Source organism: Leopardus geoffroyi, chromosome C3 (genome assembly GCF_018350155.1).
Source record: "Leopardus geoffroyi isolate Oge1 chromosome C3, O.geoffroyi_Oge1_pat1.0, whole genome shotgun sequence".
NCBI lineage: Eukaryota > Metazoa > Chordata > Mammalia > Carnivora > Felidae > Leopardus > Leopardus geoffroyi.
The window spans coordinates 15,565,896-15,587,013 of NC_059338.1; the positions used below are offsets into that span (position 1 = coordinate 15,565,896).

The following is a 21,118-nucleotide window of genomic DNA, read 5'->3' on the forward strand; positions in this document are numbered from 1 at the left end:
AGAGCAACTCTCCTTACTGAAAAGTCAGAGCAGGAGGCTGTGTAGTCCACCTTCTTCCTGTGGACCTCAGGTTGTGGGGTACGTGAAAGACCGAGACAGAGGGGTGGTGAGGGAAAGTCCATAAACATAGTTTTTTCTTAAAGTATATTGTTTGAAAATATTTATATTTATGAAAAAATATTAATAGATAAAATATTCTTGATTACTTTCTTAAATGTCCTTTAAAATATAATATATATGTATATATGCATGTGCACACAAACATATGTGCCCACAAACATATACACACACGTGCACATATACATTTACACAGACACATACTCATGCCAAAAGTCACCCTCTTTGCTCATTCATCTTCTCCTGCTTCTGAGATCAATATCTCAGACTATTCGGTGTGCTAATTCTACTCGACATCTTTTATTCATCAGATATATCCTTACCCTGCCCCAGTTTCTTCCATATCACCACCAAGGAGCTGCAACAAAGATAGATCAAATATTCATTAAAACTCTTATCAAGACAAAAGGACAATAGCTTAAAAACAAACACACTGGGGCACCTGGGTGACTCAGTCGGTTGAGCATCCGATTCTTGATTTCAGCTCAGGTTATGATCCCAGGGTTGTGGGACCAAATCCTGCATCTGGCTCAACACTGGGCATGGAGCTTGCTTAAGATTCTCTGTCTCTCTGTCTCTCTTTCTCCCCTCCCTCTCTGCCCCTCCCCCAGTTGCACTCTCTCTATCTCTCAAGTAAACGAACTTTTGAGGAAATGGTCATTTGGTAAGTTGGCCATTGCCCTAAATTTAATTGCCCTAAAAAATAATTATTGAATTGGCACAATAAGGTAGATCACATCCCCTCTTCTGTTACCATGATCCAGACTCTGGCTAGAATTATTCCATTTAATCAAATTTTCCTCATTATTAGAAGCATAATAACAAACCCGAGAGGTGGTAGGTTTTTTTTTTGTTTGTTTGTTTGTTTTTTGCTTTTTGTTTTTTTAGGCTTTTCTGTTCCCATTCTCTTGGGCTTACCTGTTATTAAATTCTAAATAAATATTTGCTAAATGAATTAATGAAGCAATGTGTGATTTAAGGTTGATATCTACCTACACCTTGAAAGTTCACCTAATTCAATGCAGAGTGGACTTTGAATCTGGCTTGTCTTAGAAGAATTCTCAGGAGGTAATGGAATTTTGAGACTGAGCTAGAATACCATTGATATATGTGAATAACTCAAAATTTATGAATAGGAGGTTTTCAATTTATCCTCATTTACTGGAGATTTTCTAGACTAGGCATTAATCTAAGTTTGGAGATGACCCAAAATGATACTCTGGAGCTTGGAGACAGAACAGGGGCAGGGGGGGTGGGGTGGTGGTGATAGAACAGGTTGGGAGACTTCCTCTTGGCAATGCAAATGCTCTGGGAATTGCAGATGAAAGTAGATGACAATCAAATTTAGCATTGATAACATGATAGATTTATAGGTTTATAAACTAGAGAGAAATTTGATTTGGGGAGTTATGGAATGAATAAGTCACAGGGATGAGAAGTACAGCATAGGGAATAGAATCAATGGTATTGTAATGCATTTTATGGTGACAGATGGGAGCTACACTTGTGGTGAGCATAATATAACATATAGAGTTGAATTATTGTGTTGTACCCCTGAAAATAATGTGACATTGTGTGTCAATTCTACTCCAATTAAAATAAATAAAAAAATATTTGGGGAGGCAGCTTCTGGAGAAAGACAACAAGTTGGATCAGTAAACAGGCTGGGCAAAATATTCACTTTGGCTTAAATTTTGCAATGTCTATGGAAAACACTATGATTATTTTATTTTATTTTATTTTTATTTTATTTTAGAGAGAATGAGTGGGAAATAGGGGCAGAGGGAGAGAGAGAAAGAATCTTAAGCAGGCTTCATGCTTAGCATGGAGTTTGACATGAGGCTCAATCCCATGACCCTGGAATCATGACCTGAGCCAAAATCAAGAGTCGAACGCTCAACTGATTTGTTTATTTGTTTGTCAGCCACTGCTTGGGAAACTGCAACTTCTTATATGATTATATTATGTGTATTCTGCAGGATTAGAGCAGTTTGTTGGAAGAATGCAAGATTTTCAATTATACCAAGTGGCGCTTACAAACAGGTAAGTGAATGTAGTGTTGTAGAGTTCAACAGGTATAAGAATAATTCTCGAATTCAATTTAGTAAGAGTTGCAAAAGATTATGTTATTTTTCATCTTTATAGAATTTGGGAAATATCACCTAATTAATGTTTACACTGTTTGCTTTGACTTAGTCTATGGTTGTTATTCACTAGTGCTCCTCTGTTGGGTAACTTCTTATAATATGAAATTGATCAAATTCTTTACAAAGGTGTGGTAGACTCTAAGTCTAAAGTTCTCTTTTGGCCAGCAAAAGAGTGGGACACAGGATGAAAAGCGAGAGATGGTTAATGTCTGGGAAAAGACAAGAGCCCCGAATAAGGGTCTTAGCCCCATTTTTATTAGGATCAGAAGACTTATAAACATGATGTTGGATGTGCACAAAGAGACAATGAATCTGTGAACATTAACTTGGGGACGTGAGGGAAAAGGGGTCTTGAAGACATTCAGGGTTAGGGGTTTGGATTAATACAAAACAAAATCCTGGCTCTGAGTGGAAGGTTATTTACAGAGGACATGAGGCACCACCTCTGTTTATCTTAGCTAGCCTAGGGGATGAGACAGGTAGGACACACGACCTCAGAGTTAACAAGGCACCTTTCTTTTGTTAACCATCTCCTCTCTGGGCAACTTCGCCCTGCAGGGCAGAGCAGCAGTCTATAGCCGGTTTACCGATTTACCTAACTTGGTCCTTCCTTCCTGTGAAAGCAGCTTTCTGCTATAGTACTAAATTGGGGGTGCTTCCACCCTGAATATCTAATCTTGTTTATTTCATATACCTATGTTCTATATTGGGGCCTTTACCCCTCCCTATTCTGGGTGCCTTTGAACCTCCCTGCTTTATTTTGGGGCCCTAGCCCACCTTTATTCTGGGGGGCTAAGACCCCCTTCTCTATTCTTATTTGCCTAATCTTGTTTACCAAACTTGGGTGTGAGCATCCTATGGCTTTGTATTTCTTTATGCCTTGTTAACCCATTGGTGTAAGCCCAGGGGATCCCTAAGATTATTCCCCATACAAAGGCTTTCCTCTAAGGAAACTAGATTTTTGAACATGTTGTATTACAGAATTTGGGATACATTTGTTTAAATATTCTAGATGAAGTAGTTTTGGATACTTAAGAAACTGCTCTCTCTGCCTTTTAAAATTGCTTTGTTGAACTTATAAGTACTAAAGAATTTAGAACAATGAAAGTGATTATTTTGATCCCTGAGAAAGTCTCAAGAGGCTGAGCTATTAGACTTGGAGATAAGAAGAATGAGTAATTTGAAGTATTATTGTATATTTTTCTATTTCCAGTGAACAAAAATTATGTAGAGTTGGACGAGTGTTAATCAAGTATTTCCTCATCTTGAGAATAGGTAGCAAATCTTTCCTAGGGATTCTTAAGACACAGAAATTTTCATTCTGTTCAGAAAAGTTCAAGTGAAATTCTGCTTAGCTGCCCTCTAAAGTTTCTCTCTTATTATTAGATTATAATAATAATAATAGTATATTATTGCATGGATGAGTTGATGTTGTTTACTTCTATTAAGGACCAAAAAGAATCATGTTTATTCAAATTTCTTGAAGGAAGATGTAGATTAGTGTGGTGAATTTCCAAATGACAGGAGTAGCTCTTGTCAATTTGAGAAGTATTGTTCTTGAGGTGCTGCTAGGATCAGCGCTATGTCCATTAGAAATATCAACATTCTTTACTAGTCTGTATAATCAAGGGCTACATGAATAAAGGGTGCTGTAACAGTGGAACACATTATTTGGGAGATTTCCTGCCACCAGTCTTGTTATCCTTTAAATCACCTTTATCTAAAATTCTGCCGAGTAGCACTGCAATAATTTTGGCACTATTAAAGTTTTTACTGGGGGCAAAGATTTCACCAGATAGTCACTTTTGGTCCCATTCCAAACCTGGTATCAACTGGAAAATATCAATAAGATTAAAAGAAGAAGGTGTTATTTCCTGTGATTTGGTGAGTGGTTAAACTGCCTGACTCCATTGCCCTACTGGAATCTGAAGGAAGAAGCCTAGTTTCTCTAGTTAGACCTGAGTGACTGATCTTGGCCTACCTGAGATGTCTGGAAAGGTATTATAGGGAAGAGTGCCTATAAATAGAATGACTGATTCTGACCTAGAACAGGTGTATTGCCCTTAATGGAAAAATTAAATATATCTGCCTGGAATTGGCATTATTCTTTGACTATTGGCAGCTGCCAGGTGATCTGAAGCCACTGAAGCACTTTAGGATGCCAGAATATGTACTGATGAATCACAGAAAACCATTGAAAAATGGTCTTGGCCTCAGTTCCTTTACTTAAAACAGCAGCAGATAAATGACACTTATTTTCTTATTTCTTTCCTATGGATTAACTGGAGACCTTATCTATAACTCTCAGTATTTTCAATATATTATTGTTCAGTCTCAGGGGTAAGTCAGTTTAACAACCTACATGAATATTACCTTTTGATTTTTTATCACAAATAGGTAGAGTAAAATATGATATTAAAAAAAATGTCTAGATAATCAGACAAGGGCTTACACATGCTTCTCAATGGAAAAAGTTAACAGTTAAGAACTTACTGTTTCCAATATCTATTTTATGAGTGTGTTTATTTTGCCAGGAATGAGTTTGATTTTATATTCTGTTTAGAAAACTATTAAAATTAAACGGATACTAATCAAAAAATTAAAATAGTGATATTCATTTGTAGCAATCCTTAGAAATTCTATTGCTGTTGAACTCTTTGACTTACAGTCTGCTTCTTACAACCACAGGGAGATTCTGGAAATTTATTCTGGAAATCTGTTCAGATTGCATACCCAGTCACATTGTCGCTGCCCTGGTAGCCACCCTCGGGTCCATCCTTTGGTTCAGCGATACTGCATTCCTAATGATGAAGAGGACACAACCACTGATAGGGTGTTACGGCTGAATCCTGAAGCCCATCCTCTCTCTTTTGTCAATGATAATGATATTGGTACTTCATGGGTTTCACATGTGTTTACAAACATTACCCAGCTTAATCAAGGAGTGACTATTTCAATAGATTTGGAAAATGGACAGTATCAGGTAATTTGAAAGAGTGAGGTGTATTAGTTTCCTGTAGCTGCCACAACCGATGACCACTAATTTAATGGCTTAAAACAACAGAAATTTCTTCTCTCACAATTCTGAAGATCAGAAATACAAAATCAAAGTGTTGGAGGGACTACTCTCCCTCCAAAGGCTCTAGTGGGGAATCCTTCCTTGCTTCTTCCAGGCTCTGCTGTCTCCTGGTGTTCCTTGGTTTAGGGCTCCATAACTCCCATCTCTGCCTCTCTTTGCACTGGCCTTCCTCTGTGTTTGTTTCTGTGTGTCAGATCTTTCTCCTCGCTCTGTTATAAGGCCCAGCCTACATCTGGGATGATTTCATCTTCAGATCCTTAACTTAATTACATTTGAAAATATCCTATTTCTGAAGAAGGTCACATTCACAGGTCCTGGGTGTTAGTACTTCAATATATTTATTTGGGGATGCAATTCAGTCTACTACAAGGTGAATGAATTAGGCAACCAAACATTACTTAACTAACATAGTGTATAATAATGTATGAAATAAAAATATCTAAAAGAAAATATGCAGGATCTTTTTTAGATATTTGTATGAAATCATATGCAATATTGAAATTGATGTCTTTTTATTAAGTAATACAAATTAATAAAAACTAAGGTGATTATTCTAAGTAACTACATAAGAAGAACATATAAGGGGCGCCTGGGTGGCGCAGTCGGTTAAGCTTCCGACTTCAGCCAGGTCACGATCTCGCCGTCTGGGAGTTCGAGCCCCGCGTCAGGCTCTGGGCTGATGGCTCAGAGCCTGGAGCCTGTTTCCGATTCTGTGTCTCCCTCTCTCTCTGCCCCTCCCCCGTTCATGCTCTGTCTCTCTCTGTCCCAGAAATAAATAAACGTTGAAAAAAAAAAAATTTAAAAAAAAAAAGAAGAACATATATAACAATTATCTCATGGAACTAAGGTTGTTTTTCCATATCCTTATATATCAAACTTAATATTAATTTGCAGTTAATTAATTTATTTTTTAAATGTTTATTTATTTATTTTTGAGAAGGGGGGAAAGAGGGAGAGGGAGGGAGAGAATCCCAAGCAGTCTCCACACTTCGTGTGGAGCTGCACAGAGGCTCATCCTATGACTGTGAGGTCATGACCTGAGCCAAAATCAAGAGTCAGTTGCTCAACCAACTGCCACCCAGGCATGCCAAATTTGCACTTAGTTGATAAAATCCTTAAGAATAAGGATGGATATGCAGTTATAGAATGTGTTGCTTTTACCATAGGGCTATCAAGTTTGTGGATGTCTGATGAATATTTGATAATTATTATTATGAAGAAGTAAGCTATTATATTTGAAACTAACAATTCCTTGGTTTGATTTATACTGATGGGTCAAACTTACAACTTTAAAGACAATGATTAACTTATCCATTTTTAGGTGTTTTATATTATCATTCGGTTCCTTAGTCCACAACCAACAGCAATAAGGATTCAAAGGAAGAAGGAGGACAGCCTGGATTGGGAGGATTGGCAATATTTTGCTAGAAATTGCAGAGCTTTTGGAATGAAAAATAATGGAGATTTGGAGAAACCTGATTCTGTCAACTGTCTTCAGCTTTCCACGTATGAATATTAAAAAAAAATGTTTGAAGGAGTTAATTTTAATAAACTAATGGGTTAATAATCAATAGGTAGACTAACTCACTGGACTGGTGAGTCTAACTCTCACTAACTTTCTTGAGGCAGATTCTTCTAAGACTCCTCCCTAACTTGAGTTTTAAATTACATTTAAAGTTCTCTTTAAAGACTTTGGAGTATCTCTTGTTTACAGCCTCATTTGGGCTTTATAATCTGATTTTCAGATTGTTTAGCAAGTTATCTATATTAATAGAATTTTATTATGTCCTCAAGGAAATGTTTTACTATGTTTTTTCTGTGATGATCCTATATTGTTTGCATACAAATTATGTGAGATATGTCTGTTTTCCCAGAATGAAGAATTAAAGTTGTTACGAGTATTGTGTAAGAGTGTCTCAAAGTTATGATTCTGTTTTATTAAAATTATGAATAGCTTTTCATGACTTCAAATATTTTTCATCAACAGTGTCACTCCATATTCACATGGTAATGTCACATTTAGCATCCTAACACCTGGACCAAATCATCGTCCTGGCTACAATAACTTTTATAACACCCCATCTCTTCAAGAGTTTGTAAAAGCCACACAAATAAGACTTCATTTTTACGGACAGTACTATACAACTGAGACTCCTGTCAGCCCCAGACACAGATACTATGCAGTTGATGAAATCACCATCACTGGGAGGTAATGTTCATTACTGAGGTTTGATTGCAGGGTGCTTTTCATCATGAGTTTTGTTTTCAACAAGACTGTGGTCATACTTACTTAAAAGTACATTAAGATGTAGAGCAAACCAGATTTCAAACTTCATGTTTTGAAATGGCTTCCTACTCTAAGATTTTTTTAGAAAGGTTTGTATGTAATTCTTTCCCATATGTAAGACCACATTGTTATAGAATCAATTTTCAAAAGCTGTTGGGTTTAGAAGGTGTGATACTCTGAATCTGGCTTAGAAATGATTTACTAAATATTTTACTTGGTTTGTTCTGGAATATAATTTTTAAAATATTCTTGAAGTCAAAGAGAAGGAGCTAGATTTTTAACGACAATTCTACTCCCAGCTAGTTTGTAAGCATGGGGCTTGGCCTCCCTGAATTCACAATTCACAATTTTATGAAGAATATTTATTTTCCTAGAAGAAAAAAATCTATTCCCTAGATAATTTATAAACATCTGACCATACTTCAGAACAAGGCTCGTAGTATTTCAAAGTATGGGTAGCTGGAGAGCGGCATACTCTTTAGTATGGAAAGGACACCTATGTAGACTATATTTAGCATTGAGTTGTGCTAGAAGAGTGATATGCTGTGTAAGTAAAGTACATCTTTACTAGAATACCAAACTATTTTTTGTTTAGTACTAGCATAATGAAAATAATACTACCATTAAATAGTCACCATATAATTTTGGTGAAAAAAACCTCCCAAATAATTGAAATTTGTTAATTTCACTCTGCAGTTTATTCTAAACTTTATATTTTTCACCGTGACTTGAATAGGTTCAGTAAATACCTTCCCTTGACAAGTGTGTCATATGTCTGATATAGGTAGAAACAATCCCTGACCCTTTTTCCAGGGAGGCTTGAAAATTACCTTTTCAGGACAATATGGTTTGGATATTGATGGCACTTCACCCAATTCGTTAGGATTAATGCAAAACTTTCATGAGCGTCCACATGATAGAAGAGAAACTGATCTTTGTGTTGATTAACATACTTGTCTTCCTTGTTGGATCCACACAGTGGATATATTCACAGGCCCTTAAATATATTCACAGTGGAGTTGACTTAGAAATGTCTGTTGCTCCTGTTCACAGATGTCAGTGCTACGGTCATGCCAATAAGTGTGACACAACAAGCCAGCCCTATCGATGCCTCTGCTCTCTGGAAAGCTTCACCCAAGGACTTCATGTGAGTTCTCTGTTTGATGCATGGACACCTCAAAAAAAAAACAAAAACAAAAACAAAAACAAAACACAACCAAAACAAACAAAAAAGTGGGGGATGGTGAAAATAATTTTTTAACTTCATTTTGGTCTATCTTCTGGATGTCAATAAAAATCGATTGATATGAGCCTGAAATGTCAATTATTTCAGAAAATTTTTGGGAGAGAAAAATAAAAGTCATCGAAAAGATGAAAGTATTATTTTTTAAAATAAACTCAATCAGTAAAATAACAACTAAGATTAAACCTCACTTTGCTGTCTTTGTTATATCAGTATTATCATGTTTTATAAAACACTTTTTAAGGTGTCTAGGTAGCATGGCACTAGAAATAAGGGTCTGAGTTCTGCATCTAAAAGGTATTTATACAAAGGTGTCTGTGCAACATAAGCATCTTCTGATGCAGAGAGATCTTTATGTATTTGTATCAGTCAAGTTGAATTCATTGCTGATACCAGTCATTTTAAGTAACTAATTTGAATATCTATAGTAAAAGGACTCAGAAATGATGTTACTTTAGGTTGTCTGTGATGGTCCAGGGAAGTTTCATAGTTGAAGTAGATATTTAGCTCTATCTTCAGGAAAAAGGGGTAAATGGAAATGAAATTGAGATGTTTTTGTTAATAGAGACATCCAGCATCAATAGCAGCTGATATGAAAGCAGGTACAACAGCACAAACAATCATACCAGTAATGAAAAATAAACAGGACAGAGCCTCCTAAGTGATGTTTAAGGCAATTGGTGTTAATTTGGAAAAAAAAAAAAAGTTAGGGGCGCCTGGGTGGCGCAGTCGGTTAAGCGTCCGACTTCAGCCAGGTCGCGATCTCGCGGTCTGTGAGTTCGAGCCCCGCGTCGGGCTCTGGGCTGATGGGTCGGAGCCTGGAGCCTGTTTCCGATTCTGTCTCTCCCTCTCTCTCTGCCCCTCCCCCGTTCATGCTCTGTCTCTCTCTGTCCCAAAAATAAATAAACGTTGAAAAAAAAATTTAATAAAAAAAAAAAAAAAGTTAAAGCCTTACCTCATGGCATGTACAGAAGTCCAGGTGACTTAAAGACCTAAATGTAAAAATAATTGTAAATCTATTAAAATAAAGATTAAGATAATGTTTCTAAACTTTATAAGTTCAGCCATAATTGTGTTTAATTTTTCCCAACTGGATTGATTCTTGATTTTAAATTTAAGTGACATTTATTATATTTTTTCTAGTGTCCTCTTGTTTTGATTCTTTAAAATACACATTTCTCTTTCCTTGCAATCAGTGATTTCTTTTATTAACCTCACAATGTACACTGTCTCATAGATTCCTACTTGACTTGTGTTCTAAACCTTGCCCTGTACATGTTTTTAATTAGTCACTTTACTTCTCTCTGTCCTTTGTTTGAGGATATCATGTAATATCTTGTTTTTTATTCTTTTTAAATTTTTAAAATGTTTACTTATTTTCAATAGAAGAGAAGAGAAGGGGAGGGGAGGGGAGCTGAGGGGCAGAAAGAGAGGGAGACACAGAATCTGAAGCAGGCTCCAGGCTCTGAGCTGTCAGCACAGAGACCGATGTGGGGCTCGAACTCACGAAACGCAAGATTATGGCCTGAGTCGAAGTCAGATGCTTAACTGACTGAGTCACTCAGAGCCTTGGAACATCTTGTTTTTTAAGAAGCACCTGTCAAGGTTTTGGTGAACTCCATTTCTGTCTTCTGAGATTCTTAATCTGATCTAATTTGTTTCCAGAGACAACATTAGTGCATATAGTTCAGTGGCAAGCATATTACCTACAATGCAGACTTCCTCTAGCACATTTAGAATGTAGTCCTGGCCCTGATTTTCAACTCAGTCTTTGATTGGGTTAAGTATTCTTTCTTTCTATGTGCTCAAGCCAAAACTTTCATCTTCTGATTCAGATGTTCCTTTGAACTTATTCTCCAGATCATTGCTTTATATTGAACTGTTAATTTATACGTTAGCCCTCACCACTGGTTGATAATTGCTTCGAAAGAAGGAATCTTTTACATATTTTGGATTTCTAACATACAGAGGCTTTGAATTTGGTTTGATTAGTATATCATGAGAAAAAAATCTTTTTAAGAAACATTGATTTTACTATGTTTGATTGTGCAGCTTATCATATTGTCCCAGAAAGGAAATTAATTGGATGAACTTGATTGATTCACTCTTTATTCAGCCATAATTGTATGTTTTAAGTTTTTGCCAGTTTGATTTTTTCTTGATTTTAGAGTTAAAGTGACATTTATTCTAATTTTCTTAGTGTCTTCTCCATTTGATCCTTTAAAATGACACTTCCCTTGCAATCAGTGATTTCTTTTATTGACCTCACCCCACTTCCCCAAACTCACCACTAACCCAGTTAAAAAACTCTCTGGGCTGAATTTTGTAAGGCACTTTGATCTGAATATATACAGTACATTCAAACTAAGGACTGGGCAATGCTTTCACATATGTTGTTTTCTAAGCTTCTTTTGCTTTATTTTGACTAGTTAGTTCTCTCCTCAACCCCCACCCCATCTCCTTTTCCTTTTGATATCCCATCTTTCCACCTTCCTCTCTCTTTAATTGCTCACAGTTGAGTGATTGATATTTTATGATTCTTGGATGATTTCATGCTTCCCCTTAAAAATAGAGGCATTAAATGAATCAAGGCTCATGATTGGTTTCAGAAGTCTAGTTGGGATTTTCAGACTTGGTCTCAGGTGGTGACTGTTGGATTATGAACTAGCAAAATAATTAACTATAATTTAGGTTGAGAATACATTTTACTGCTTCTTATTTAGACATTTAGTTTCCTTTAGAAACAAACGTAAAATGTTGACTTTTCTGTTATTTTCTTCCTTGACATATTTTGATAATTATATAGCCATAAATAAAAAAGCAACAAATCATTCACTTAGCAAAGTTTGGCAAATGTAGCTGAAGGAAAAAAGTCAATAGACTGGTAAGTTGAATGATTTCTCAGTGCTATGATATTTTCAATAATGTGTTGAAAATGAGAAATGATTTTATAAAGCATTCATAAGTATGACATTCTCTTTTTGTTATCAAAATATTTTAATACATGTGGGACTTACATATCTGAAATAATTTGAAAAGATTCTTATTCAAGTGCTTTTCACCTTGTTCTACTTTTCAAAATAATAAGTTTTAATGTAAGCCATCCATATCCTATTGGAACCAATGTTCTTTTTTAAAGATCTGGACATAATCCAAAAAGAATGCCTTCAATTTCACAGTATTATGCTAACTATTAATAATATTACTCAATAAACAGGGCTTTTGTGAATTATATTACAGCCATTTGGCAAACAGATGAAAACGTAAGCCTTGAGAATATGCCAATTCTTGGCAATTGGCAGTCCTATAAGAAAGTGTTTTTAGCGGAAGTGAAAATGAATGAAGTCAGGAGAAAGGAGTAGAATGGTGAATTCAGAAGCAAGTTCTTACACATCACCATTCCAGAGAATTTTCTATATAAAGCATTCTTTAGTTGTTTATGAAGTTGATTTCACAAACAGGTGGTCCACAGATGGGAACAGTGTTTAAATAATTTGTTATTTAACTTCCAACAAGAATTTTCCCTTCTTCTCCTCCTCCTCCCTCATCTCTGGATTCTCTTAATCAGAAAATAATCCAACACTACGTCTACATTTACCCATGGCAACAACTATAACTCAGGGTAACAATTACCCTCTTTGGAGCCGTAACACTATTTGGTTTCAACCATATTCTCTACTATCCATAGCCTTATATCTGGGTGATCTCACTTATGTTAATATCTGACCCACTTAATAGATTAAGACTTACAGTAGTAGCTAGAATATGTGTTTAATTATTCTGGGAATAGCAAGACCAACTAATTCATAACTCCATTGGTAAATCTCATTTCTTTTGTCCACTCATAAAATTATAAGTTACTAAAACACACAAACAAAACCTCAAGACAAAGTATTACCAAAAGCCCTGCTGATCTTAAGATAAACTTCAAGCCACACTTACTTTTTCTTAAATTTTCATTGTATTTTGTGATACCTAAAACATCTACCTTGGTGGGGAGGCTCAGTGATTCTCCTCATTGCTACTACATAGGAACTCTGACAGATTTTGATATTGTATTGGCAGTTGTAAGGTTTTGACTTTAATATGTAGTGCTTACCATAAATGATCGTTGTATATTCATTAATAGAGAATAATTTTAGAATATTTGTGACATTTCTTCTCTAGAAATGACTGAAACAATGAATCATTTACTTGTTACACTTAAGGGTTAATCTAGAGCAAAAGAAATCTCAAAAGACTATATACCATTCAGTAACTTACAAGCAGAGTTGAATATTTCAAAGCAGAATTCAGGATTACACCGAGTTTAACCCTGAATGAATCATTTGATAAGAAACACATTTATGCTTTTTAAAGAATTAATTTTTGGATAACAGATAATCACTGTTACTTGTACATGTATTTTAAAATTTAAGTGAATTTTTTCATTTTAATTGTGAATTCATGTACAATTAAATAATTGATTGTATTAAATTAAATAGATTCCTTGTATCCTTTACTCAATTTGAACCATGAAAATGTCTTGCAAAACTAGTGATTTTTCTTTTTAAGCAACTTTCCTGAAGTATGTTTTGCATACAATAAAGTGTACCCATTTAAAAATGTATAGATTAATGAGTTTTAGCAACGCTTGTGTGATCACTACCATATTCAAGATATGGGATGTTTTTCTCTCCAAATACTCTTTGTGCTCCTCTACAGTCCATGCCTCCTCCCCAACCTTCAGTCCCAGGAAACTACCAACCTGCCTCCTGTCACTACAAATTAGCTTTGCCTGTTCTAAAATTTCAAATCATGGAATTATTCAACCATGTATTATTTTGGTGCATAGGTTTCTGATTCCACTCCCTACTTCTCTTACCTTTTTTTTGTTAAATAATTTCCTAACTACTTGTGCTATTAGCTTTATTGCAGTAATATATCTCTGGTCCACCTGCTCAAGAATTCCATTGTAACTTTCCAAAAGTATGTGTCAAGTTCTTAGATGCAGAATACAACCTAGGAATTGGAAGCTTAGGTATGTCTACTACATGTCAACTAACATGGTTGCATAGTTACAATACACCCGTTACTCATTCTCTTCTCTATACCTGTTCTAAAAATTCAAATGTTGATAAATTCTAGCTTTAAGAGATGTGTTATCAGTTGATACTTGCATCCTAATGATTTTTCATTTTCTTTTAATAGTTATGTTCATCTTTCAGGGGCTCTTAGCTAAGAGTGATGTAATAATCAGTGCCTTTGCCAAGGACTGGCATTTTGTTGGCTACTTAGCTATTCTTTCATCATTCTGTGACATCATTACCTGCAAGGGTGGCCAAGCGTTCACAGAGCAATTTATTAGTAACCATGAATACTTCTCTTATTCTTTGGCTCTGATTTGTGACCCTTTTATAGCATTAATCATGGCTTTTATGAATTAACTACAATCAAGCTATCAGTATGCATTTTTGTTAGTATTATAAATAGCAGAGCCAGCTTAAAACATTTAATATAATAGGCCTTCCTACCATTCAATAATTTGAATGGTGCCAACATCACACTCTACAATGCTTATTATGTAAATGAATATTTCCTGTTATTTTAGAAAGTGTGTTCCTTTAGAGCACACAAGTCCAAAAGTATGAGTCATCATGACTAGCTTGAGTCATATTTTTATTACACATCAAGCTTTCCCAGTAATGTCTTCTGTTTGCTCACACAAGGATTTTACTTTAAATGTATTTATTGTATAACCTATCTTGTAAATACTAATGAATTAATTTTTCTAAGTAGCAAACAGTTTGTATTATAGAATCTATATTAGATGTATATTTAGTGAATCAAGGCCTAGAATTTCATTTCCTCTCTGGCACGTGGTGATACTATTAATCTTCGAAAAACACTTGCGCTAGTTATTCCGTGTTCATAGACGGAAAGATTCAGTATTGTCAAGATGTCTGTTCTTCCTACCTTTATCTATAGATTCAAAGTAATCCCAATTAGAATCTCAGAAATTTATTTTGTGGATACCAACAAACCATTTCTCAAGTTTGTGTGAGGGGCACAAGACACAGAATAGCCAAGACAGTATTGAAAGACTAGAACAAAGTCAGACTACTGACACTACCTGACTTCAAGACATATCCTGAAAGTTACAGTAATTAAAACAATGTGGTCTTGGCAAAAATAAAGAAATAGATCAGTGGGATGAAATAGAAATACAGCCACATAAATATAGTAAACATTAAACTGTGGACTGTTTATGTGTCCACATAATGATGATGTGTCAATTTAGGTTTATCAGTTTATGACAACATACAACTCCGGTTCCAAATGTTGAAAGTTGAGAATTCTGTGAATAGGTGGGGGTGGGAGGTATATGGGAACTCTGTATCTGTCTCTCAATTTTTCTGTCAACTAGAAAATGCTTCAAAAATTATAGTCTATTGAAAAAGTAGCTTTTAAGACAGAAGTGATGATTGCATTTAAGAGATCAAAGGTCCCTGAATTATTCTTGAAGAGAGTGGAATGCTTCAAATTTTAACTTAAGCAGGATTTTTATTTAAGAATAACACAGCAAAAGAGAAGAAATGTAGTATGTAACTTCCCAAACTACAGAGAATAAAAAGGAAACATCTTTCTTATTCTGACATAAAGGAAAAAAGAAGAGGGAAATAAAAAAGTAAGAGATATAGAAAATATAGCAATAAATATAACAAATATAAATGTGTTACACTTGTCAGTTAGAATTAAGAATTGTCACACATGGGGCATCTGGGTGGCTCAGTCAGTTGGTCGTCTGGCTTTGGCTCAGATCATGATCTCACGGTCGTGGGTTTGAGCCCTGTGTCGGGCTCTGTGCTGACAGCTCGGAGCCTGGAGCCTGCTTCAGATTCTATGTCTCTTTCTATCTCTGCCCCTCCCCCACTTGTTCTCCGTCTCTCTCTGTCTCTCAAAAATAAATAAATGTAAAAAAAATTTAAATAATTGTCACACACATCAAAATATAGTATACCACCATTGTCTGAGCAGAGCCTGCAGTAATGTGAGGGAGTACCTCAGGCACAAATTTTAAGAAGGCACCAGAAAACTTATTAATCAAGATAAATAATATTTTAGTGTAATGTTTAATAAAGGCAAAATAATACTAAAATCTGTGAGGAACAATATGTAAACATTTTAAGTAAAAATAAGCTGTTGTTTGTTTTATAACTCCGAGTTACTTAGCAGTGAGAGCTGTTACTCCAGTCAGCCACAATCCCTGCCTAGCAGTTCTATAAGGCTCTCCTGTGTCTGCCTCACACAAAGGTTGACAATGGTTTAAAAACAGATTGGGTTAGATGAAAGCTTATACATAGCTATGTTTTTGATTATAGTGTGTTTGTTAATGTTTTCTACTTGGTTCCTACTATAAGAGGATATTTTATAAATGTATATAGGAGTACATATTTTTCTTTTGGTCTCAGGCTCCAACAAGGCTCAGCATGGCCCTGGTGTTGAGATAGTGCGACATGTACCTAAAACACGAGCACATACAAAGTTTAAAAATTTTAAAAATGGCTTAAGCTATATAATATTAGGTAAAATAGACTGTAAGTAAAAACTTTTATTAGAGATAAGGTGCTTTACTATATAGTGGTAAATGATAGAATTCTAAACTTACATGCATCTTATAGCATAGATTCAAAAGTATAAAGCAAAATTTGACAGAACTGGAAAGAGAGATTGACAAATCCAACATCAATGTAGAAGAATTTAATACATCTCATTTAAGTAATTAATCAGGCAGTCAAAAATTAAAATCCTTAATAATTGAGAATTGAACTAATGTGAAGCTTAAACTAATAGATTCCTGTATTCAACAATGAAAAAAATGTACATTCTTGTCAAGATCACATGGAAAATTTATGAACATTGATCATGTACTAATCAATATGATAGTTGCAACAAATTATAAAGAATTTGTAATCACAACACACTGTAAGCATTAACTATTTATAAGTAAATGAATGCATACAGTCATTTCAGTTTTATCCCAATGAGTTAAGTAGAAATAGATGGAAAAAACCTCCAACTGAAATTATGAGCCTTTTATTAATCCAGGGAAATTTTATTGAGTACTTATTTGGATGCAGTAGGTTTACATCTCTGGACAAAACGCAATTATTCCTACTCTTGAAGAATTTATATTCTCTTGTGAATTGGTGGTGTGGTTGGGGGAAACCAAAGAAGTAAAATAAACAAGTTAAATACATAGTATACTAGGCTTTTAACTTATTTTGAACTGTGTTGGTAAAATGAATTGTGGAGGCCAGGATGTAAGATCAAACAAGGAGAGTACAAAATGAAAACTTAAGATCACTCTCTTATAAACAAAGCCAAAAATTTTTAAATGATGAATCAAATCTACAATAATATATAGTAGCTAAATTGGGTTTCTCCCAGGAATGAGAGTGGAATTTAATATTAATAAAACTATTAATGTATTTCATCACATTAATTGAAGAAATCAAAAACATAAAATCAGTAGGCTTGGAAAAAAGCAATTAATGAAATTAACACCTTTCTAGATAAGTGCTTTAAGAACTCTTAACCTGATAGAGAAACAAGTATAATTTTCTTTTTTTTCTGAGATTTATTTATTTTTTTGTTTAATAATAGTAATATAATTTATTGTCAAATTGGTTTCCATACAACACCCAGTGCTCATCCCAATAAGTGCCCTCCTCAATGCCCATCACCCACTTTCCCCACTCCCCCACCCCCCCTTCATCCCTCAGTTTGTTCTCAGTATCCAAGAGTCTCTTATGATTTGCCTCCCTCCCGCTCTGTAACTTTTTCCCCCCTTCCCCTCCCCCATGGTCTTCTGTTAAGTTTCTCAAGATCCACATATGAGCGAAAACATATTGTATCTGTCTTTCTCTGACTTATTTCATTTAGCATAATACCTTCCAGTTCCTAATATTAACAGTGCATATAAATGTAAATCTATTGAAGCATTCCCTTTAAAACCAGGAATAAGACAAGGATGTCTATTATTCCACATTTTATTGGAGGATCTAGCCAGCTCAATGTGATAAGAAAAACAAAAAAAAAACAAAAAACAAAAAACAACACTTAAAAGAACTGAGCTGCCAATATCTGAAGACAAGATAATTGAGCCAGAAAATGCAAAAAATTCCACAAATTATTAAATATTGAGGGGAATTCAGCAAAGTGGCTAGATATAGAATAGAAACATGAAAATAATTATTTTTATATACCCAAGAATAAAAAACAAGAGACAATTTAAAAATAATTTTCCACAGAAAATATAGTATATCTTTACAACTTCTGAATACAAGAAGGAAAAACTATAGAGGAAGAAACTAATAAATGTGGCTACATTATAATTAGAAACTTCTAATCACCAAAAGCTACCATTTTTAAAATAAAGAGAAGGAAAAGCTACATATTAGCAGATTATATTAGCAACACAACACATATAACAGACAAAGGGAATTTTTAAATCAAACCAATTAAGAAACAGACCAAGAAAATTGAACCAAGTAATTTGCGTAAGCAGCTAGAAGTGGCAACTCAAAAGGCCAATATACATATGGAAACAGCTGCAATTTTACTGGTTATCAGTAATCATAACTGTGAGATAACATTTTATATTCGTGAGATTGGCAAAGATTCAAAAAATATGAAAATTTCATTGGCTGGCAAAGGTGTAGATTACTGGGGATTCATTCATCCATTAATGATGGGAATGTGTCACCAGTGTGGGAAAACAGTTTGCAAACATTTAAATGGATACTTACTGCAGTTCAATTCACGTAAATGAATATAGCTATTACATCAACACAACTAGACTCTCAGACAATAGAATACAAAAAGCTTATAGAATAATATACACAATATACCATTTATGTAATATTTAAAAACATGCACAACAATACTGTTACTAAGTAATATATCAAGTGTAAATATGAAGAAAAGCTTGTGAACGGATATTGCTAAGTTCATGTGTTACTGATGGAGTAGAATGTATATTGCAGTGTTTTGTTTTTTAAGTCAGATAGTGAATAAAAGAACATGCTTATTTGCTTTTTTATTATTTATAAATTTTGCAATCCTAAATATTTTAATATAATTTTCCTAAAATATGATTTATTAATCTATCAGATACATATCATCTATGTTAAGTATTCATGCTACTGCTAAAAACAGTGGAGGTGACTCTTCAGGATGGGGTAACTGTTACAAAATTCATGATTATTGTGTACTTTTATAGTTCTAATGTGTTGATTGATCATTTGCTAGCTTCATTCACCAAATATTTATTAAATGCCTTCTATGTGTAGAGCATTATGCTACAGTACCACTATAACATCTTGATTAAAGATCCACGTATTTGAAAATATTGAAGGACTTTCATTTGTGAAATTTAAAAAAAGATTTCCTGGTACACACTAATTACTATAATAAATAGAGATGACTTTATTGCAAACAAATTATTCAGACTGACAATTTATAATTAACAGATAATATAAATCTCATTGACATTTTAAATCTTAAAAAAATTCAATGTAGCTATACTAATGAAAGGATTTTGAAAATTTACTAATCTAGTACTGAAGTCTAAGATGAAATAAAATTTCCAATATAAAATGGCTTTCTTTCCAAATAGGAACTCAAATACATTTTGGTGTCCACTCACTAAGTGTAGAGGAACCCTAAAAATGAAAAGACATAATGGATTTTGCTGCTTAAAATATGAATCTATTTTTGAAGAGATTTTAATATGAGGTATCCATTTTCTCTTCATTGGCTTTCTTTATAAAATAGTGTAGATTATCCTATACAAATGTGTTCTCTATTCCAGGCCACATTTTCTGGCGTTTCAGCAGAGGTAAATTATTATAGTTGCTATAAAGGAGAATTGACTTGGTTATAACCTACAAATTTGAAGAAACCTCAGTGTCCTTCTTCTGGACCTTGGGAGAACCTTGTGTATCTCATATATGTCTTTTGTATTTAGTGCCCTGAACAATTCCCACAGTTAAAGAGGCAATACGAAGGGCAGGCAAGCCAGAGAACAAATCAAATATGAAACAATGACCAGTATTCAAAAGCAATCTGACTCCAATGCCTGTCATGCAAATGGATCTCATTCAACAACTAGACATTGTTAGATGGTTTGCATTCCCAAGCCAGAGTGAAAAGTTTCCTCCTTACAAGTATATAAACTATCAGTTATATTTATATATGGACAATGTGTAGAACTGAAGCAGTTGTCCATATAATTCTGTCTACAGTCTCTATTTTTGCAAATGTGGATTTGGTTTCACGTGTTATCAAAATTTGTTTTATTGGATGAGTTTCCAATCTTCCATTGAACCTTACCTATAGACATACAAACAAGGCATTTCATAAATTAGAAAGTTTCTAAAAGTAGCCAACACATATTAATGGTTGATTTGTTAGGCTATGTATTTTAAGTGTTCATGATTATTATATTACCACAACTGTCTCATCAGTATTATCCAATAGTATCAGTAGTTATTTAATTTATGCTGTTACTTTCAGCATCTAGAGAGCACCTAAGTATGTATTTTCTGTGGACACTTTAATTAATGAGAATTTCTAACCAGGGGAAAGATAATTACTGAAGAAAGAATTCAAGGATAAATACATGAACATTTAAGCCTTCTCAATGGCAAGGCCTGGTAATCATTTAGGGTTTGCTAATTGAGATTACATAATAATCTATAGGTAAAAATCTGCAGGAAACTACTGCATTTAACTTTAAACCTTTAGTGTTACCATTCTAATAAATACTAGATAAACTGAGGTATAGTCCTGGAACATGTCACAAATGTAAACAGTCCATTAGATCACTCACTCATGAATTCCTCAAACATCTATTGATCACCTACTATATGCAAAGCACTGAGTCACTTTCTGTCCGGATTCTCTCTGTAGTTGGATATTTCATCTGTGCTATCATCCCCCACTGCACCCAACCTATCACTGATAGAAGTTCGCATGTTTGTCTAATCATACATCTGTGGTTGGAGCACTAGGTCTACAAAGGGAAACTTCTATTGGAACAAGTAGTTATGTGACTACACTGAAGTTTTTATGTTTATAAAGCTGATTTCTCTAGTAGACACAAGAAATTCTACTGAAACAACAACATTCGAATACAATTGAACTGCTACATTGAAAGAAAAGAGGAAGCTCTGAACAGAGCTGGAGAACAATTATTATTA

General features: G+C 34.4%; 1 protein-coding gene across 3 annotated transcripts in view; it reads left to right on the forward strand.

Moving 5' to 3' along the window:
- The window catches only part of USH2A (usherin), a 742,577-nt gene that overhangs the window by 81,229 nt on the left and 640,230 nt on the right, over window positions 1-21,118 (forward strand). For all 3 annotated transcript variants that reach the window (XM_045455771.1, XM_045455772.1, XM_045455773.1), the window contains exons 5-9: window positions 2,097-2,160; window positions 4,953-5,247; window positions 6,665-6,849; window positions 7,331-7,552; window positions 8,684-8,777. In XM_045455771.1, the coding sequence (XP_045311727.1) occupies window positions 2,097-2,160; window positions 4,953-5,247; window positions 6,665-6,849; window positions 7,331-7,552; window positions 8,684-8,777 (860 nt within the window). The remainder of the gene's footprint in view (window positions 1-2,096; window positions 2,161-4,952; window positions 5,248-6,664; window positions 6,850-7,330; window positions 7,553-8,683; window positions 8,778-21,118) is intronic.